The sequence below is a fragment of the Solea solea genome, chromosome 20 (genome assembly GCF_958295425.1).
Source record: "Solea solea chromosome 20, fSolSol10.1, whole genome shotgun sequence".
Classification (NCBI taxonomy): domain Eukaryota; kingdom Metazoa; phylum Chordata; class Actinopteri; order Pleuronectiformes; family Soleidae; genus Solea; species Solea solea.
This window is the reverse complement of record NC_081153.1, coordinates 8,647,617-8,669,793: the sequence shown is the minus strand read 5'-3', so window position 1 is coordinate 8,669,793 and position 22,177 is coordinate 8,647,617. Positions and strand designations below refer to the sequence as shown.

The 22,177-nt window shown below is 41.4% G+C and overlaps 1 protein-coding gene and 1 long non-coding RNA gene across 3 annotated transcripts in view; one reads left to right on the top strand and one right to left on the bottom strand.

Annotated features, from left to right (window-relative positions):
• Positions 1-16,124, bottom strand: part of LOC131447365 (uncharacterized) — a 27,138-nt gene extending 11,014 nt beyond the window's left edge. Inside the window, exons 1-2 of the long non-coding RNA XR_009234029.1 lie at positions 15,923-16,124; positions 6,988-7,125 (exon numbers count right to left, since the gene is read on the bottom strand). This is a non-coding gene — a long non-coding RNA (uncharacterized LOC131447365). The remainder of the gene's footprint in view (positions 1-6,987; positions 7,126-15,922) is intronic.
• On the top strand, positions 15,301-22,017 carry ctps1a (CTP synthase 1a). Of its 2 annotated transcripts, none has more exons than XM_058619103.1 (18): positions 15,301-15,480; positions 16,856-17,037; positions 17,358-17,528; positions 17,623-17,723; positions 17,842-17,958; positions 18,186-18,269; positions 18,464-18,544; positions 18,646-18,797; positions 19,366-19,498; positions 19,598-19,686; positions 19,788-19,882; positions 19,960-20,022; positions 20,268-20,311; positions 20,398-20,491; positions 20,752-20,807; positions 21,208-21,304; positions 21,400-21,544; positions 21,624-22,017. In XM_058619103.1, exons 2-18 carry the CDS (start codon positions 16,869-16,871, stop codon positions 21,706-21,708), a joined length of 1,776 nt encoding a protein of 591 aa, XP_058475086.1. In that variant the 5' UTR covers positions 15,301-15,480; positions 16,856-16,868; the 3' UTR covers positions 21,709-22,017. The 2 variants fall into 2 exon arrangements, with proteins under 2 accessions (XP_058475086.1, XP_058475085.1); XM_058619102.1 differs by having other exon boundaries at positions 16,841-17,037.
• Positions 22,018-22,177: the final 160 nt, after the last annotated feature.

Here is a 22,177-nt window from a genome sequence, read left to right as displayed (position 1 = left end):
CTGGCCTTTAAGTACTGGACCCATGCTCGTGTTTATAGTGTAGGTGGTGGCACAGGGACTATTAGTGTGCAGCACCAGAGCAGAATATGCTTTAGGTGACTTGCATGAAAGCAGCAGTAACCTTGTGTGTGTTTTTTTTTTTTTTTTTTTTATCTTGGAATGTCAGTTTTGCATAAACAGCGTTTGTACAAAGCCAGGGACACGATCAGTGCCAGGATCTACGTGGTTTCTCGCGTTCGTTGCAGCACAAGGTCATTAGCGTGTCCTCGCGCTGACCAAACCCCGCAAACTGCCTCTCACTTTTTAAATCCCGGGCCTCTCGGCTCGGATCGCATCAACATTCACATCACAAATACACCTTCTAACCACCGATGTGCATGTCCATATACAGGCATGCATCCAAGATACAGCTACCCACCCACACTCCCACCACACCACAGCAGAGCCGAGTGGAGTGGAGAGGGGCTGTGGACGCCTGATACCTCACCGTGCTTTGACAGATACCCAGTGGCAGGAAAGTGGCCGAATGTCTGTGCATGGTTGGGGGTGGGATTAGAGCTATTTAAAGCTGTATGCGTCTGTCTCTCAAGGTTCAAGCACCAGATACATCCTCCCCCCGCCTCTTTTTCCCTTTTACCACAGAAAGCAGCGTGAAAGCTTGATAAAGCAGGCATGCAGACCTCTGCTCCTGGGCTCAATCGACTTATATAACAATGTCATTGGTGGAGACGCAGAACCATCTGTGCCTAAGGCTACTGTACGCATTGTTCTCAGTGTGTGTGTGTGTGTGTGCGTGTGAGCTGGTACTTGTGCAGTGAAGACTGACAGAGTATTACTCTTTATTGTCGGTGGTCTCCGTCAAAACATTGTAATGTATTGGCATAAAAATGAGCTGTGATGTTCAGTATAATTTGCGTTTGCTGTAACACGATTCCAAGGTTGTTTCTGCAAAAAACTGGAGAGGAGGAACGTGATAGAATTGATTTCTCCATCTACCCTCTCATCTGCCTTTGGGTGTCTCATTTCTTTTCCCAATATACTACTTTTAATGATGTTGCTGTTGCTACTGGGAGAAATTAGGTCATCTGGGGGAGATGAGCAATCGGGAGAGGGAGGCCTCAGGGCACTATCCTCGGCCCGTGTTTATTATGGATTATGTGTTTTATTTTGTAGTCATGTGTTCCTTCGACTGGGTCTTTTTAAATGTATTTATTGCATTATACATTTTTCAGTGCAGACTGTAGGCATCCGTCCAGGAGAGTTTAAAAAGACAACTAATGACATCAGCATTATCAAAATGCCAAACAGCACCGGAGAGGTTTCAAGTGCCAAATGTCACTGAAACGGATGCAAAGGTCATTCCACGTCAAATCAGATACAGTTTGTTGCTCCACCTGCACCCAGGGAACCAATCAGCGATGGACGCCGAGTATCACCAAAAAGCTGCCTCGGGGGACACAAAGAAAGACTGACCTTATAAAAAAGTACACTTACTGATGTCTGCGATATCTTAAGAACATGTTTGCCACTTTATCTCAGCGTTAGACAGTGTTTACTGACTGGAAAAACTGCGTGTGCTCTCCCACACCAAACCCCATGGAGAAAATCTGTGATTTTTACTTCACAGCACACAGAGGTTGTTGATGTTGTTCAAATGTGTTATATTAGGACTTTGGCATCTCAAATTCTTTGCTCACATTTACCCAAGTGACACAAACGTATTAAATAGGGCATCAGTAGACCAGCAGCTCCTCTGTCTCCACAAGATTAAAACGTTAATTTTCTCAATGGGCTTTGGTGCAGGAGAGTAAGTGGTCCACAAACTTCAATTTTCTTAAGAAAAAAAAACAGACAATATAAAGTAAAAAATAATAATTGGGTTAGGTTTGAGTGACTCTCTGAAGTCATGGAGACATGACTAATGCTGCCTCAGACAGTAGCCCCACAGCTTTGTTGACCGATATTTTTATGACCACAGTAAACGCCTCCTGAACCAGATTATGACTAAAAACACACACACTCTAGGAAAGAGAGTGAGATGCAGGCAAACAGTGCCCACAGCGTGTGTGTGTGTGTGTGTATGAATGTATGTATTAATCATGTCACGACACAGCAGCGCTCTGGACTCAACCACACCTTAATCCATGTCAACATTCTAAATAATCTGGCTGCTCGCCACGCAGCAGATTCAAGCCGCTGACCTTCTGTGGATCAAAACAATCATGTGTGATCACCAACACAAATGGAGACAGAGAGGACGGAGGCAGAGACAGTGACTGCAGAGGGGAGACAAGAGCATGTTACAGGATTATGTTAGATTAGGGCAGTAAGCGGCGATGTAGCATTTAATTAAAGGTGCGTAAACCATGACCTCTAGCCAGTTATTATATTGCCTTAGTGGCATTTATTGACTCCCCACTCTTTTTTTCCCACAGGTATGTCATAACGTCTTTATTTTCTTCTCTTTTTATTTACAGAAAATAGGTCAGACCACATGAGAAAACAAGAACACTCAGAGAGTGCAGACGTCCAACTGGATTAAGACTTTGTCACCTGTGCTTTTCAAAACCGGCACCTGATTTTTTTTACATTTTTATCCACTGGCTCCAGAAGACCTTCTCGCTTTTACCGTCAAGACGTCGCTGATATATACACATCTGAATTTTAAATTGCCACCAAATCCATAATCTGGATCAGATCTAGTCTGATGGTAGTGTCTGATCCTGCAAATACAAACCAAATTCTGTTCAAATCCATTGAGTTTTGACAGAGATGGGGATTTCTTGAAAATGTGATGTCATCGTGTGAGTAGATTCAGATTCAGATTGATCCACCAAAAATTGTGGACAGGAAGTTGCTAACAGAGGGAAAACATAACCTCCCTGGTGGAGGTTTTTAATGTCGTCACACCTTACAGGAAACATATCGACATAATGGCGTTTGAGACTTTATCTCAACTGCAGAGGAAGAATGAATTTATAAAGTTTGGATTAAAACAAGAGAGACAAACACCACTGCCGAACAACCAACATCATCCATCCATCCATCCATCCATCCCTCATCTACACGGAATTCATCCTACAGTGAGTGACAGGCAGAGGTTATCCTGATCAGGTGACCAGCCGTAGTTACACTCATCACTTTAAGTAATATATACATTAAAAAATAATAATAATAGTTGAAATAACCTTTAAGGAAATCCATCAGAGAGCTTTGGACCTCACACTCTTCAGCCCGGCGTGTGAGATCAGTTCTTCCATGGACCCGACTGAAAACCAAAAGTGACAATTAGATTATTATCAGTTCAGCTCGTACAAACATGATTTAATAACAATCATATTATGGTATTTTGTCTTATTACTCCTTATTGTGTCTAATACTAATGTTATGGTAATTATTAAAGCATATTATAATGTTATTTTTATCAAATTTTCATTTCAAACAAATGATGTACAGTATTTTCAAATTTTAAAAGCTAATTTTGAGGAAATTTATGTCACTTCTGTGCATGTGTACTTGTATTTGTTGCCTCTTTAGGACGTTATTCTGTCATAAACACTAACCTTAGGACCAGTAGTCCTCATGGAGAGACCAAAAAATAAATAAAAAGACATTTTGACAGGTCCCCACAACATTAAAATGTGTTTTTCAGGGTTAAGACCTGGCTTTAAGGTTAGTGTTACAATTGGGTTTAGGTTAGGGTTAGGATAAGGGTAAGGGTTAAGGTTAGGCACTTAATTGTGATGGTTAAGGTTAGGGTAAGGGGCTAGGGAATAAATTATGTCTATGACGTGTCCTCACTAAGATAGAAAAACAAGCTAACATAAGGAAGACTTGTGTTCCTTACTGGGACAAAAATGAAGTCCCCCACTACATTTTAAGATGGAGACATGAATGGTTAGGTTAAGGTTAAGGTTTGGCCAGTACTCGTTCTGGTGAGAGTAAGTCTCCAGGGAAAGAATGCAAGTCAATGTCATGTCCTCTGCAGTCATGGAAACCAGGGTGTGTGTGTGTGTGTGTGTGTGTGTGTGTGCATGTGTTAATATTTATCCATAAAGCAAACACATAAAAACATGATAAAAGACTCAAATATGACGGTGTCCGCATGCAGAAGCACGTGCATGTGTTTTTGCACCGCAGGGTTCACACTGTGTACTTTCCATTTGTTGTGGTGTTCTGATGACACACTATATTTGCAGTATAATGTGTGTGTTGGCGCTGCAGCAGTAATAGATCGCAGTAATGAGTGTTTTTTTTTACACACAGAACCTCAGCCTTATCAGCAAACTGTGTGTGTGTGTGTGTGTGTGTGTGTGTGTGCACTCCCAGTTAGTGCAAGACACCGTGTTCCCCAGTGTCGTGCCGGGGAAAAACAACTTCTCACACTTCTCATACACAAACCGGACGGATCCAGTGCATGAAGAGGATTAAAGAGTCTTGCCGTCAATACGCCTGCAGCAGATGGGTGTTGTTTTTAAAAAAAATAAAATCCCACATTTTACCCCTAGAGCCAGTGATTGTTATGCTATTTTGGAGCTGCAGAATTTTGGATTATCTGAGGGGGGGTTTTTCTCTGACAGTTTGTCGAACGGCGCCGTTGTCGAGGCTTGTTCCCAGCTCTGTGCTCACTGGACTATATACTGTATGCTTATGTAAAACAGAAACACTGCCTCTCTCAGATGTCTCCCCGCTCGCTTGCCTCAGAGCGCCGTGTGCTTACTTCACAGGTCTGTACATGCAAAATGTATGAAAGTAAATAAAACGCTGTAGCCCGCCCGTCTCCTGCTCGACATGAGGACTCCGCCGCGCCTGTCCTTGGCTCTGTGCTACTGCCAGAAAACAGGACACATATTATAACTACATACGAGTAAAACAGCACCGATACTGATTCCCTTGCATTTCTATTACAAACATCACTGCACATACTGGTTTTGAACGGTTTGTTACAGTACTATACGGTGTTTTTCTTTTATAACCAGCCCCAACCATTCCATTCTTTGGCACCCTTCCCTTGGGGTACCAGAGTAAAAATGGTACGGTCAGGGTGGAGCTAGACCGAAGACAAATCAGCAGATTGAGCGACAGAATTCTGGATTCTGGAGTGTGCTGCGACTTCTCCAGTTGGAAAATCCAACTTGGATAACGTCACTCGATTTATGAAGAAGGACGGACGAGACGACTGTGAGAAACACCGCACAGGAGAACTTTGAAGTTTTTCTTGTTCCACAGTGAATCTTGCGAGGCATTATTTGAAGGTTGAATTGTGCTGCTTTAACAGTTCCCTCACACCTTCTCTTCCTCAAGCAGCAGTTTGTCTCCGTCTCTGTCTCCGTCAGTGCTGCCGTGGAGATGAATCACTCTCTACTTTCATGAGGTCACAGCCTTCTCCCCTGTGCTCATTCACAGCCTCTCATAGCAGCAGCAGCTTCATCATCATCGTCATCAGTACTCCCTCAAGTAGAACAATGAGTCCACATATCGGACAGAGCTGAGCTGCATTAGCGCTTCCACGCCAGCCTTTAACTGCGCATCGAGATGTGTTTGAAGCAATCAAGAGATTTCAGTCGGTCGACACGTTGCCTTCATTCATTAGTCTGCGCCTCTCGACTGAGCCGAATTGTTTGATAGAAACCCACGGGTGATTCTGATTACACTGTGGAGACCACTTAACTGATTTTCCCCTATGGCCTGCAATCAGTGCAGGATCAGAATGAAACAGCGGCAGTTCTCCCACTGAAAACGCCCACGTCCTCACATCACTCGTGTGCTGGTTTGTGAAACTGTCGCCGTGTCAAAGCACTGTCCAGAGAGGCTGGTGGTGCGAGACCCACCGAGGAATGGTCATAGCTATGGCTTTGCTTTAACCCTTAAAGGAATATGTCACCGATTTGCTTTTAGCTTTGTATAACTAGAATAGGGGCAGTATTTTTGAACAATTGCGCTTCCCAAACTCAGTTGAGAAATGTCTTCATTCTTTTCTTTGTTATGTGCCCACCTATGACACTTGGTCCTGTTAGCATAACATAGACACTGTCTATATTCTGGGAATGAGGTCCTGTCCCCCTACGAGTGGGTCTAATGCGTGCGGAATTAGTGTTGCAGTTTCAATCCTCGGACCACGTAACAAAAAAAAGAATGAAGATATTTATCGGAAACAATTCTTCAAAAATACTACCCCTATTCTAGTTATATAAAGCTAAACGCTAATCGGTGAAGTACTCCTTTAACTCCTTATATGGACATCCTGGGCATGTGTGTTTATAGGTCACAAAACAATCTTTTATTTTTGCTCACAAGAACGAGACAAGCGAACTTTGAGCTGTAACTATGACGTATTTCCAAATGTAACAAATTCAATCCAATTTTAAAAAATTGTCAATTGTGTGGCACATTTTTTTTATAAAAAGTAATCATTTCATTAGATTGCAGAGGTTGTGCTGGGAAAAAAGGAATATAATTATACATATTGCACATCAATATAGCCTCTGTAAATAAGTTTTACATATTAAAATAGTGGGAAAAAACAGCCTAAATGGCGTTCTAGGGTTTAAAAATCCAACATTGTGCACTAGGGTCGCAATAATAACTAAATGAATCATCAACTGTTTTGATAATTAATGATTAAAAGGTTTTTGTGAACGTCATCATTTTGAAGGAGGCAGCCGTGGATCAACATCCTCTTCTGTGTTGTTACGTGGTCTTTGGTGTGGGACAGTGACACATTCACACTGCGCACCAAAGCATTTTCAGTCAGAAACGGCCGTCTGACGAAGAAGATGACACGTTCTTATGACAACATCGACTCAAGCTGATGAAGATTGAATGAGGTGGGCCTTTTTTTTTGTTTTTCCTCTTTGATGAGCACATCTTGAGGAAAAATCTACAAATATCCCTTGCGTTTATTTTTAAACTGTAACGTCACCGGTGACATCAGAGGTCGCGCTCCTTGCTCGGCGGCTGCTGCACCGGTAATTACAGATTACTTACCATTCAGGAAACTCATCTCCAGCAGCTCCTCCAGTTAGATGCATGAACCCTAAGCACCGCCGCAGAGAGAGCGCTCAGCCTCCGAAAGCACAAAATGTCATCCAAAGGGCTTTCATCAGACGTCATTGTAGTCCTCAACTGTAAAAACACAGAATAGCCAAAGGTTAGGAGCGCTTCCTGGACTCATATTAGGCCTGTAAGGGGTTCTCGTTGGATTTCTGGATGGGACAGAAAACATGAAACACGGAAACACAGTCAAGTCGAGTGGAGAGACTTCATCAGGATTGTGTGAATTCGTTTGTCAATGGTTTGAATTTTAGTGACCTTTGTTTATAATTAAAAGTCACGCACTAGAGTTTCAAGAACTTACGTTTTCATGTGTTTAATTAACAATTATTGGATTGTAAAAAAAAAACACTCTTGAAAGCTGTTGATTGTTAAAGCAGAACGAGGCAGGATTTTGACCCTAATTTAACAGCTTCAGAGTCCGTGGAGAATGAGGGGGGCTGTCTCCGCCGCCCCCTACTGTCTGTTAACGGAAAACCAGGCTTGAAAGATCATGGCTGACTCGCGGGAAACACTAATTCATGGCACTACACACACACACACACACACACACACACCTCCAACCAGGTACCGGCTATAGCGATAGTGTTATTTTAGATGTTTGAAGAAAAGAAATTGTTGGAGGAACAGAGGAAGAGGAAACGACGGTCTGAGGCGAGTAAACACCGGAGCGGCTTATTGTGAATGGTAAGAACTGCAGAATCATGCAAAACGGATGCTAAACTGCCGTTTTTGCTCTTGTACTTGTACAAATATCTTTGGGACAAACTCTCTGCTCTCTATGTATTTATGTGTATTTGCACTTCCTCCATGTTTGCTGTTGTTGTTGTCTGTTGCTGGTTTGTTCTCGGCTTGGTGGTTGCCCGTTTCTCCATGGCTTGTGTTCACCGGCACAAGCCATAAAGAAACGGATTTTTACCACAAAAAACAACCAGACTTGCAAAGTTCTGCTTTAAGTCTCGACTCTGTACTACTGCTCTCTGAATGTTTTTATTGTGTTTTTTTCACTTTTATTTGTACCTATAGTTGGATTTGTTTTGCACTTTTAAAACAGTGTAGTGTCCTTTGTTAAAAAAACCAAGTAAAATGTGAGATATGATTGCTTCGGTTGCTCTGCAGTTGTTGCCGATGCCAGTTAAGTAACAGTAGGAACGGCCAGTAGGAGGCGCCCTCTCTCTGTGAACTGCCCTGTGATTGGTCAGAGTGACACGCCAGGTTTCTCTCAGGCTGCAAACGGTCTCTCAGATGACTTGATTTACGTTAAGCTGAAGGGTTATTCAGGATCTATTGATCGCTGACAGTCACCACACACAGAGGACGTTGACGCAGGAGAATCCAGTGATTACACAAAGACAAACTGATACAAGCAGAAAAGTCCACTGCCCCTAACAAAGGATGGAAACTGTATGAAACCTTTTTTCTTTTTTGCTAGTTTGAAGAGTTGAAGAGGAGTTCTTTTTCTTCCTTCAGCAGGGCCTCTTAGAATTCAGGCCACATGCCAGTCAACTCAGATGAGATGACTCATGCCTGTTACACCATGCCTATGCATCCATCCCTCAGCTGCTCGTCAGTCTCATCTGTTTCTGCTCTTCTTTGTCTACCTTCACTGCCATTGTCTCTCCCCGTCTCTCACCACAGCTGAGAAGAAACTCATTGACTTCATTCGTAACAAAGACATGAGAAAAAAAGCCACTAAACAAAAAGCTCAACAGCTTAAGTCAACAAGAACACACTCCCTGCTTCATCTCCCCGTTTTACGGCCTTTTTCGACTGGAAACTTTTTTGTGTGTGTGTGTGTGTTGCTTAATTATCTTCAAACTCTCTCCCTCCAAAGTCTAGAGAGAAAATCGGAGATTTTACATCCCAGCTCACAGGAGTTGTTGCTTCTGTCAGTAGGCTTAAGTGTGTTGTTATCATGACTTCAGTGATATAAACCCTTTATTCAGATTGACCTCAGGGACACAAACTTACTCTGCAAGGCAGCAGTAGAACAGCAGCTCCTGTGTTCCCGGGAGATAAAATCACTTATTTTCTCTATGGAGTTTGGTGCAGGTAGTGAGTGGATTACAAACAAGTATGTCCTTTTTAATCATTGAAACACAGGCACACATGTGACTTCCATTTGGACAGCTTAACAAAGCCTAACCCCTCACCACAACCTAACCACAATTCAAACTTTAGCCCTAAACTTCAGAAATGGGGTTCTGCTTCACTAGAACCAGGTTCAGGTCTCTGCGTTTATGTCAGAACATCCCTCATTTTGCGAAGGCAAAAAAGCTTAAACACGCGTCCTCTTCTCTGCCGCCAATCTGTGCCCTCATTCTAAACATATCTCCTGCCTAATTCTCTCGGTTACGTAACGCACAATTATACAACCAGTTCACTGTGCTTCTCAAAGACTAGTCTCACAAGGGCACCCGCTGCAGTAGCTGCAGTGGTGAACACTGTAGTGGTGATCAGGAGGAGATGTGCATGTCATTTTAATACAGAGCTGGAATAGAGTTAAGTGTCCTCATGGACGGGTGATTAGGAATAACGGGAAAACTGACAATTAGGATTTTCTTCCTGTGGTGACTTAAAGCAGAACTATGCAGGATTTTTGAGTTTAATTTAACAGCGTCAGAGTCATTGAAGAGAAATGTTAAAGTTCTTGATCTGTGTCAGATTTTGAATCACTGCCGTTACCTTAAAAAGTCCAAGTTTCTTTTTTTATTCATTTATTTTACTTTTTTTGCTTAGGTAGTGGCCCTGGTCTTCTTGATGCCCAGATTCTAATGTTGGACAATTTTAATTTTTTTTATTCTTGTACCAGAAGCCTGAATTGTTGGTGTTACGAGCATAATCGTCATTGTAGATCGGTTTGGAGTGAATATTTTTGATATGGAAAAATGATAAATAAAGTTTAAAAAAAAAAAAATAATCCAAGTTTCTGTTTAGCGGCAACTGACCAAAAAGCCGTTCATTGTCGTCGTAGTGCAATTCTTCTTGTGCATTACAGCTCCACCTACAGGCCTGGCATATATACAGCAGCTTTAAAGGTCACATTTCCTGGAGTGAGTCAATTATAAGAATGAAACATTAGAAGATCGGGGGTTCCCACACCTTGGTTGATATCAGATTAAAGGATTTTTCAAGGGACTTTCCATGACCAGTTCCCTCAAATTCAAGGACTGAATGTGCTGACACAGCTTAATAAGATGGGAGGGCAACCATGGCGTCCACTTTTGGATTCAAGTGATTGCCCTTGGGATCTTGGTCCAAGTCAGTCTTTGTCATTTTCTTTGGTGAAGCAGAGATCTTGGAATTTTCATTTCCCAGACATCACTCACGTCCACGGTGGAAACAGTAGGTGGCGTCGTAACAAACAAGGGAGACATTTACCTTAATATCAACTTAACTTCTTTCTTGCACAAAATTCAATCACTTTCAATGACCCGTGTCCGTTTAGGGTGATTTTCAAAGATGGACCTGTGGGAACCCGTGGATCACAGAGGGGAAAATTCTGTTTCTCACCTGAACACAGTTTCTGTTTAAATGAAACAGCACTCGTGTGGTCGTAGCCTAAGCTCCCCTCCTCTTTTCCTTGCTGTTGGCCACAAGCTTCCCACTGTTCACCCACAACAAAGCCTTACATTCCTGTGATCATGTGACCTCCTCGAGCCCCTCACCCTCTAAAGCTACAACAACCACCACTGCTGTGAACGTTAGAAACTAGACTAACTCAGGGGGTTGACGAGGGGCTGATTTAGTCCACTTTTGTCGCCGTTTGCTGAAGCTAAAAATCAAGCGCGGTAACACAGCCTGAGGCCGAACGCCCAGATGTTTACCAGTCCACAGGTTGGGATCAAGATTAAACATCTGTGGTTCACTGCATTCCAGTCATATGCAAGACACAATATCAGAGAAGGTCAGCGGACCAGCTGTTAACATGGAGCACCTGCCTCACATGTACCAGCCACTTGTGAAACAGATAAAAAAAAAAAAAAAAAAGAGCATCTAGTTAATTTTCTGCAGCTGTAAAAATAAGCCAAGGTCATTTGTTTTTTCTCATATTTGGGGGAAGAGGAGGTACTTTCAACACTATTTATAACAGCTCCACATTTTCTTCCAGGCTTAATTAGTGTATTTGGAGACTGTCCCTCAGCAGCTGCATTATGAGGCTATGACCAGCTCAGATGGCCACGGTCAGGACAGATCAAATGAGGGGGAAAAAACATCTGTCACACAGAAGAAAAACCAAACACACTCTCGTCTGATGATAAGATTTGTAGGAAAAAGGGGGGACATCGAGGGAAGAAATGTCCTTGCAGTGTGAAAAACGAGGACAAGCGGAAGGTTTGGCTTTTACTTCTCTTTTTTTATGTCTCACTCGACGGCAGCAGGAGGCGTTTTGATTTAAAGTGACAGTCAGGGTTTTTTTTGAAGTGTGAGAAAGTGACACATAGTCAGAGCTGACTGTGCTGTCTGCATGTGCCAAGAACCAGCCTGAGACACATACACTCACTGACAACATGAAGCATGAGTAAAACACTGCTTTTTAGCCTCTTAACACAAGGATCACCTAATAAAATATTAGTCTATGGCTGCCTCACTTACAATTCAAGTACAAAAGCAACCTTAATTTAAATAACACCAATCAGGGTTAAGTCTAAAATCAATACACACATGAGACCAATCAACACAAGACTCAAGTCAGTTGCAAAAACACCCAGTCAAGCCATTAAGGGTTAGTTTTAGTTTTTTTTGTTGAGGTATGACATGACTGCAGGTGATTTTAGCCACAAAAAGCTCGAATATAAATATCTTAAGGATATGCCCCACACTTTAATGGAAACTGCACTCTCCCACACCAAAGTCCATAGAGAAAATTGGTGTTTTTAGCTCACAGATACACAGGAGTGACTGGTCCACTGCTGCCTCATTTGGAAAGTTTGTGTCGCTTAGATCATTTAGAATTACGGATTTAACGATGCCGACGGAACAAAAGAACACATTTGAACTTACTGATGGAGGCGACAGTGGATTAACAACACTCCTGTGTGCCGTGATGTAAAAATACTGATTTTCTCTATAGACTTTGGTGCAGGGACTGAGGGTTTACAAACGTCCCAATTTCCCAGTTAAAAAAAAAACCTTTTAAAAGGCCAGATTAAGCAGTAAACATGTTTTTAAGATATCACAGACTGTGTCCCAGGCTGGACTATGTGTCAGACTATTATAGAACCACAATTTGAAAAATCTGGACTTTTACTTCACATTGTGAAGCTCAAGTGATCCTACAGATTAAGATGCAGATATGATGTATATGCCATAGCCTTTATGTCAATGCTCAAAAATATGAGACATTAGTAACTCAATGAGTGAAATTAGTCAAATCACCACAAACCAGGATCTTTAAAGTCCATCAGAAGAGTCCTGGACTATGTGCATTACTTTCCAGACCCAAATAGTCTGTGCATTATTATCCTTATATATCCTAACGTACAGATGTATGCTAACCGTGGATAAGGCTGAGGGTCACCTGCCTCCCTGTCTGCTGCTTCTGTTACAACTCTAATAGGAGGAAATGGCTTGTGGTAAGGACAGGATCCAGCTCTTCTGTGGGAGTTTAATTCAATCACAGCTCCGGTCAAAAATGAATTAAAACTCTCATTAAACCCCTCCTCCCCCCCCGCCCATGTGTTCCAGAAACCAAGTCGGCTGCTGCAGGCTCACATGAAGAGATTTGGGTGTTACATAGACGCACCAATCAGCTCTGCAGTTATCTGTCTGTGAGTCAGCCATCGGCCTCTAATTCCCTCATTTTTCTTTTTTTCTTTTTTAATTTTCATTTGCAGCGCTTGCTTGTGCTCACCCACACAGTGAACTCGGTGAAACCAGTTGAAGATGGTCCACATAACAGCAGGCCGTGTGGAAAACTGTGCCGTTTACGCTGACCGAGCCACAGCGCCTCCCTGCCTCCACTCCATATCTCACTGAGCACAAGGAGGATTATACACCGCAGTCCACATCACAGGAACCATTGACCTTTCCACAGTACACTGTAACTAACCACTTTGGACTGTGGCCATTTATTATATATGGAGCAGAGCGGCAGAATGTGTTGTGCCAGAGACAGAAAGAGGAACTTGTGTGAAGGTGCTGGACGCAACAATAGTGGCATTTCATTCCATTGACAGAAGTCGGAAACTCAAATGTATCTCAGACTAGCCATTTCAAGCCAAACCAATACAAAAGGTGTAGCAACATGTCTGCGGTTAAAGCAAACAGTACTATGTGTACTATTGATTTAATGTGAAACAAATATGACATAAGTGTAATTAACAGTAAGTAGCAGAATGTGTTTTTACCATTGACTCGAGTGGCAGCCATATTGGAATCCTACGTCTGGGTTTATGAGGCTGGTATGACTTTCCAAATTGAAATTCCTTTAATTAAAGGAACACACCCCATAACACGGAAATTCCGACGACAACATTCCAATTACAGAATTAGGAAACTCAAAAGCCTCTTGGACTAGCCACTGTCAGCAATACCAGAAGATAACACCACGCTACATGGTATTTTGATAACACATTTTGTGTAGCAACACGCCTACAGATAAAAACTGAACAGTACAATGTGTACCACTGATTTATTGGGAAACAAATACGACAGAAGTGCAATTAACAGCAAAAGTAGCCGAGTGTTCTAACAACTGACGCGAGTGGCAGCCATTATGGAAACTTATGCCGGGGCTTGACTTTGCGAGTTTGAGGGGGTGTTTTGGTTGAAATACTGCCCCCTTAACGTGCTAATTTACGACTACAACATTCCATTGACAGAAGTCGGAAACTCAAACATCTCAGACCAGCCCCTGTTCACTACTGTTAGCAATACCACTTTGTTTTTATCTTTTTCTGGCTGGAGACTGAAGTTTATTAAATGCTCATTTCCCTGCACCAAAGCCCATAGAAACATTTTCTTTGGTTCTCAGGAACATATATTGTTGCTTCTGTTAGTATATTCCTGTCACTGTGGTAATTCTGAATAAAGGATTAATAATGCCGTCACAACAGCAGAATCAGCACTGAATGTGAACTAATTTAATTAATTCACAAAAACAAGAATTATCCTTTTAGTGTATTCTGGGTTTGTTTTTATTGTGTATTATTTTCCTCACAGATAAATTGTGCATTTTAATTCTCTGCGAATTGACAGTCAGAGATGAACAACAAACTCGGGGTTAAATAAAAATAACCTGCTGCTGAAAAAAACAAAACCTTGAACAAACTGCAAAACTAAACTAACATGGGTTTGTCCTTTATCAGCTGCCTAAAGGTTTGTCTTCATAAGGAAAAGATGTGCCTTTTTTTCTGTCTCCGTGAGCTTTCAAACGTAAAACACGAGCGTCCCCTGCTGTTTCATATGTGTGTGTGTGTGTGTGTGTGTTTGTGTGTAAACTGTGTTGCCTTCAGGAGCTCTTTATAATAAACTACTACTACCAAGGAAAACAACGGCGCATGTGAAGGATAAAAAAATAATATAAGATAGATGATTATTATTTATACTCTTATTTGTAATAATAATCCCCGTTAATAATCTATTGTGTTTCATCAAAATTTCTACAGCGTTATAACTAAATTGTCACATGAAAAAGTCCTAATTTTAAGAGAATATCCCATAATTATGAGATGCTATGTCATAGTAATAAGATACTATTTTGAAATGATGTCTTATAGTATCTCATAATTATGACATAGCAATTGCAACCTAGTATCTCATAATTACGTATGTGTCTCAAAATTACGACTTAGTGTCTCATAGTTACGACTTAGTGTCTCATAATTATAATTATGAGATGTTAAAAGTAATATGATATATTTCAATATATTAGTAAGTCATAATTATAAATTACTGATAAATGTATTTGAAGTGGCTTCTATAGTATGGTTGTGAGTGTTAAAGTGTGACATTTAATGCTGTAATTGTGCATCATATATACTACATATACTGTATATACAGTTTATACATATGTTGATGTAATGTGATTTTTAACAAGTCGGTGAATTGGTTTCACCTTAAAGTATCAATTTAAAATTATAACATTAAACCACAAATATGATAGAGTGGTAGAGTGATAGAGATAACTAAAACTCTGAATGAGATAGTGTATCATTGTTCTTCTCACAAGCATAGACCAAACGTGATTAGCGATAACAAAAGCCAAGTGTCCGAGGCGTCAATGAAGGCAGCACAGTGTTGAGTGGATGGACGATATCGTGGTTCTTACACGTGTGGAGCTAACGCGTGGATCCATGTGTTTTAAGGGGAAACACAGTAGACCAGCGTAGCTGTTTAAAAAAAACAAGAACAACCTTGCGGGTCGTTTCCGTCGTGCGTGGTTTGTTCTGAAGCGACAGCTCTGTTCGAATACTATTTTTGTTGGTGAGTTTGAAATGTGATACTTTAGCTAGTTAGCGAACACTGAAGTTACGATCTAAAATGCTGCGAGTAAATTAAACTTCCGGTTATGAATCGAACCTGAACACACCACGCGCTACTACAATGTAATAATTGTTTGTTATAATTCCGACTATGTTTTGCAGTTAACACATCGGCTTCTAAAATACAGTGCAGTGATTTTTCACAATAAACCTAGTCGCTAGCTACGCTTGTGTTTTATTTTGAAAACAAAGTAGACACATGCTGGTCAACACAAGCTTGAGTCAAAGTGGGGCGTCAAAGCGCCACATGGTCGTTCATAGTGTGTATGTTACGTTTATCCGGCTATATTTAAAGACTCAAAGGGCAACAATGGCTAGTAGTGGCCGAAAACGATGACACGGCTAGTAGTTAGCTGAATGCTACATGCGCTCGCGGTTTTTACCTCTCGGTGTCGTTCACTTTGCTGACGGTGGTAACACCGGTGGGCGGTGCGTTCTTCTTCGTCTCCCCAAAAGATTAGCGGTGGATGGCGAATTACGCTTTTATTCCCCGCTCTTTATTTATGTTTGATTAACACTCTTATATAAAACATGGCTTTGTCTTTCTGGCAGATTCATGAGCGAAATCTGGCCTGCGGGACGCAACGTCGTATTTATCGAACACCGTGAATGTGCCGTGCTCTGTGTTGTAGTCAGAAATTGAATGTGTTGGGCTTTCATCTTTGAATACGTATTCGATTTAACAACGTTCAATGTTGTTTACTAGGCCACCGTCTTCAGCAATAAACAAGTTGTTTGTTTGACTGTGTTACCTTGGCAACACGTGTTAACGTCCATATTTTAGGACTGAGACATGTAAGTGGAGCCATTGTTTTTCGGGAAATTACAGCAAAAATGTGAAATTTACTGTAATTTTTCCCCAACTTTAACATAAGATGAGGTGACGGTATACGAATAATTACACAATAATAATGCACAATAGTAAAATGTCACCCAATTACAAAATATACAATTCTTAAATGTGCCACAAAGGGCTTATAATTATCTTGTCTAACTTGTTTTAACTTTAAAATGTTTACTTAACATATTGTCTTATAACAAACAGTAGTTTAAAGTGAGGTCTTTTATATATTACGACAATATTGTCAATAGCAATTATTTAGGATAATCTTTCTCCTTCTTACCTATTGGTTTTTCAGTTTTTAAACTTGATTTCTATGACTATCTGTGTATTATGCTGTTTTTATTTAAACGTAAACACAGCTTGAGGGCAAAGTTATCAGAGCGTGATGATGTTGTCTGTTTGGTTGTTTTTCTCCCCTTAACTTTCCTCTTACTTAGTGTCCTCTGTTTGATTAAAGACATTAATCTTCCAGATACCAGAGTACAATGATGAAGTACATCCTTGTAACTGGAGGCGTCATCTCAGGCATCGGTAAAGGAATCATCGCAAGCAGCGTGGGCACAATCCTCAAGTCATGTGGCTTACACGTGACCGCTATCAAGATCGACCCTTATATCAACATAGACGCGGGGACATTTTCACCGTACGAGCATGGTATGTCATCAGAAAGGACGGTAATTATCAAATACATTTATAATATATGTTAAAGTGACAGTCGAGGGTGTCTGAAGTGTGCTGACACATTGTCAGCTGCAAGTGGGGACACAAGGAAAACAGGTTTCTTAAAAATGTTAAAAATGTGTTAAATGCTGTATCTCAGAAAAGGCTCACAGAGTGAACAGGTAGATAGTTCAACTTTCAGGTGAAGCTAAAAGCAGTTTTTGTTTTTCACGCTGTTGATGACCCATGAAACCACATTTAAAACCTCAACTTTCACTTAAATGTACACATGTATGTGATGCACACCTGTCTAGGTGAAGTGTTTGTGCTGGACGATGGGGGTGAGGTCGACTTGGATCTGGGGAACTACGAACGCTTCCTCGACATCCGGCTGACAAAAGACAACAACCTGACCACCGGCAAGATCTATCAGTCTGTTATCAACAAAGAGAGACGAGGAGACTACCTGGGCAAAACAGTGCAAGGTAAACACCTGCTGCTCATGCCTGAAAGAAGGAATCACTGAAGTGGACAACAGAATAATATGGTGTTTTGTTTTTTTTGTGTTTGCTATTCCAGTGGTGCCACACATCACAGATGCCATCCAGGAGTGGGTGGTGAAACAGGCCACGGTACCAGTGGACGACGACGGTTTGGAGCCACAAGTTTGTGTAATAGAGGTAATAATGTCCAGCCGATATATCAGATTTTCTGTCCTGCGTGAAAAGATGATAAAAAGACGAAACTGAGGCTGCCAACAGTGTCACTGATGATGTGTGTGTCTGTGTGTGTTTGCAGTTGGGAGGCACAGTGGGAGACATAGAGAGTATGCCTTTCATCGAGGCCTTCAGGCAGTTCCAGTTCAAAGTGAAGAGGGAGAACTTCTGTAACATTCACGTCAGTCTGGTACCACAGGTAAGAGAGTGACAATTTCACACCTCACTGGTTTTAATCTGAGGGTAAATGCACTCACAACCTCACAGGCTGACGCTACGTCCATACTACTCTGTTTGACGTTGCCTAAAAATCATATGTGAGTTACACTTGTTTTTGAGTAACTCTTTTAATATTGTGTGTCTATAGTCTGTAGGTTGTTTTCAGCCAGTTTAACGTGTACATTAATGGTCTGTTGTTGTGTCCAGCCGAGCGCGACAGGAGAGCAAAAGACCAAACCGACCCAGAACAGCGTCAGAGAGCTGAGAGGACTGGGCTTGTCACCTGATCTGGTGAGTCGGTGGCTGTTAGCTACGTTTTGTACATCGTGAATATCAAAGTAACCTTCTTGCTACCCTGAGACATGTTTTCTACTAAGGGCTAAATTGCCCATCACAAGGTGGCATTATTTGAAGCTGCTTTTCTAAGATCAACACGCCGCAGATCCCACAACATCGTACATGACTCTTTTCTTCTCTGCCAACAGATCATGTGTCGCTGTTCCACCGCTCTGGAGAACTCCGTCAAAGAAAAGATCTCAATGTTCTGCCACGTAGAACCACAACAGGTATATACATTTATACTCTAATACTACATATATATATAGTATATGTATAGTATATATACACACACACCGACTCTCTCACTCACTGTCCTGTCGTGTCGCAGGTGATCTGTGTGCAGGACGTGTCATCCATCTACAGAGTGCCGTTACTGCTGGAGGAGCAGGGGGTGGTGACTTATCTGAGCAGGAGGCTGAACATGCCCATAGAGTCCAGGCCAAGGAAGATGCTGACCAAATGGAAGGAGATGTCCGACAGGTGGGCCAGCAGTACATGTCGGCAATGATTAAAGAGGCTTTTCTCAAGTGCAGTTTTGACTCCAGGTGTTTACTCTGCCATGTTGGCAGGAAAAGCTTCTGCCAACAGCACACAGTTGTTATCCAGTCCAGCAACTTGAGTACGGCCCGTTCCATGTCTTCTGATTTGATAATATGCCGTCAGCCAGTCAGTGATTGGCTGGAACTTTGGCACGTTTGTTTTTCTTCTTCATCTAAAGGGATTTAATGCATCCATGATGTTGCATTACTGCCATCTTCTGAAATTAGAAAACTCCTGCACTATCCAGTCTTTATTTTCTCTTGAGTCTTATCCACTTCTCATCCTCTCACCTCCTCAGTCTCATCCTCACGTACAAAACAAAGGGTGTATGTCTTAAACATGCTGCTGTGGCACACAAATACCACTATGATAAAGTTGAGTTCAAGCCTCAAAGTGGAACAAACTGAACTAAATGTGGCTGAAAACATCTGCTGTGCTGCTGTTTTCCCACAGTTTTACATCAGGGAGGCAGGTGTGTAATAATGTGCCGTCTGTGTCGTCCTCATAGGTCAGACCGGCTGCTGGAGCAGTGCTCCATAGCTCTGGTGGGGAAGTACACCAAGTTCTCAGACTCTTACGCATCGGTTATCAAAGCACTGGAACACTCTGCCTTGGGCATCAGTTACAAATTGGAGGTTAAGGTACGCACACATTGTTGCGTTGTATTAATGGTTGAGCACTTACCAATTTAAATCTTAAAAACGTGGCCTGGTTAAAGCTGTGATGTCTCCTCTCCTCAGTATATAGACTCGGCGTATTTGGAGCCCAGTACTCTTCAGGATGAACCGGTGAAATACCACGAGGCCTGGCAGAAGCTCTGCAGTGCTGAGTGAGTCCTGAGCCTTCATCGATACAGTTAACAAACCCAGCTTGACCATGACAGTTGTAGTTTCATCCACTGTTTGTGTTTTTTTTTTCTTCTCTCCTCAGTGGAATCCTGGTTCCTGGAGGATTTGGCGTCAGAGGAACTGAAGGAAAGATTCACGCCATCAACTGGGCGAGAAAACAGAAGAAACCTTTTCTAGGTAGCTGCCACAGTAACTCCTGTGATACAGTGTGTGCGTATTTGCTGTGTCAAAAACCTTAAACACTGTTTCTGCAGGCGTGTGTCTCGGGATGCAGTTGGCCGTATGTGAATTTGCCAGAAATGAGCTCGGCTGGGAAGGTAAAACTCCTGTTTTACAACGCAGGGGTGCAGTCCTGTGTTTTTCACATCCCTGTTAAGTTAAAAAAACAAACATGTTTTGAGATTATTGGAAGTTGATAGGTACATTAATTAATTAAGATTAATTTTATGTGCTTTTCATTTACATTTAATTAATTGAACTACAAACCAATAAATCAAACATGTTATGTTAATGTCTCTGTTTACAATGCAGCTAATGACATCCTTGCTTTTTTTGCATTTAGACGCCAACTCAACAGAGTTTGACCCAGAATCAACGCATCCTGTGGTGAGTTTTTAAAAAGAAATACGCAATCAATTTCAGTGTCATTTCACCTGAGGAGAGAACTCAAGTCCAGACTCGACCTCCTGCAGGTGATCGATATGCCAGAACACAACCCCGGTCAAATGGGCGGCACAATGAGACTCGGCAAGAGGCGAACCATGTTCAAGAACACCAGTACACTGCGTAAGACACTTCAAATTTACTCTCTACAAATAATTCATGTGCCTGGCTTAGACCTGGGCAATATATCAATATTATATTTATTTAACGTGATATAAGACAAGAAATGGTCTTAGGTAATTATTTTTATATTCTGTGGAACAAAGAAAGTAGAACATTTTCATATTTAAGAAGATGAAAGAGAATTTGTTTTAAGCATTAATAAACAAATATACTCAAACTGAATACATGGCAATTAATCTCATATTTGTTCTTTGTTGCAGGCAAACTTTATGGAGATGTAGAATATGTGGATGAAAGACACAGGCATCGCTTTGAGGTATGTTCTTCTTAACTGGTTACTGAAGTCGAGCTATTTTATTATTTGTTTTCGGTTAATCGTTTGGTCCATAAAATGTTGATTGGTGTTTTTTTTCAAAACTGTTCAACAAAAAAAAGTTAACGTTCTCATTGTCATCAAACTTTCAATTATTCAGTTTTATGATTTGGAGCAAAGAAACCAGAAAATGTTCACACTTTAGAAGCTGAATAATCTAAGAACTTGTTTTAATCATTAACAATAACACTCAAACTAAAGAATTGAATATCAGAACAGTCAAAAATTAATTTAATTGATTAATCGTTTTAGTAATCAACCATCAGGTGCCCTGATTTCCAAAAATCAGTCATAGAAAGATGTCTATTTGTCTGCATTTTTGAAACGGAGTGTCCTTGTGCAGGTCAATCCTGAGCTGAGGTCTCACTTTGAAGGCAAGGGCTTCCACTTTGTAGGTCAAGATGTGGAAGGAGAACGAATGGAGGTCATAGAATTAGATGGTATTGACATTTTTTTTGTCTTAACTCGCAGAATTTCACTTCTATCATTGATACGGTTTGTTTTGTTACTTTAAACGTCATCCTGTCTTTTTCAGATCATCCATATTTCATAGGAGTGCAGTATCATCCCGAGTTCACCTCCCGCCCCATCAAACCATCACCACCGTACCTCGGTTTGCTGCTGGCTGCCGCCGGGAAGCTTCAGGGCTACTTACAGAAGGGTTGTCGTCTGTCTCCACGGTAACCTCAACACCATCCCCTCACTTTAAAACCATATCAACATTAAAAACAACAAACAAAAAACTCTCGTCTCCCACAGGGACACGTACAGTGATCGGAGTGGCAGCAGCACCCCAGACTCTGAGATTTCAGAACTGAAGTTACCCTCCATCTCCAACGAATGATCTCAACTCACTCCTTTCTGTGCGGTTGTACGAGGCGCTGGAAAGAACTGACTCTTGACATGGACACTCACTGAGACTCCTAGCTGCGACAAATGGATCTTAGCCACTAAAGTAATTCTGCTTAGAAATCTGTGCGAGTCACTATTTTCCAACTGAAAGCCTAAGGTTAACCATACACCCTCCTGCACCAAAGCCCATGATGCAACAGTAACATTTTCTCTATAGTAAAGATGTTTCCAAACCATGAAATGTTCTCAAATGTGTTTTGTTTAACTTGTACAGAATAAAAATTGAATTACTCACGTTAAAGTTCTTTAGCTTGCACACTGAAGGCTAAAATGTCTTCATTAAGATTACTGTACTATTGCATTAATTTTTGACTGCAAATGTTATGTCACTGATGTTCACTAACTTATGAAAATTGCATGTCAGATTGAGTCATTTGCTCCTGTGGCCTTATGTTTTGGTT

Excerpts from the sequence above, each read along its gene's own strand:
- ctps1a (XM_058619103.1), top strand. The coding sequence starts at position 16,869 with ATGATGAAGTACATCCTTGTAACTGGAGGCGTCATCTCAGGCATCGGT. Across the intron at positions 19,499-19,597 it reads GTTACAAATTGGAGGTTAAG|TATATAGACTCGGCGTATTT; the intron begins GTACGCACACAT and ends TCCTCTCCTCAG. Across the intron at positions 19,687-19,787 it reads CAGAAGCTCTGCAGTGCTGA|TGGAATCCTGGTTCCTGGAG; the intron begins GTGAGTCCTGAG and ends TTCTCTCCTCAG.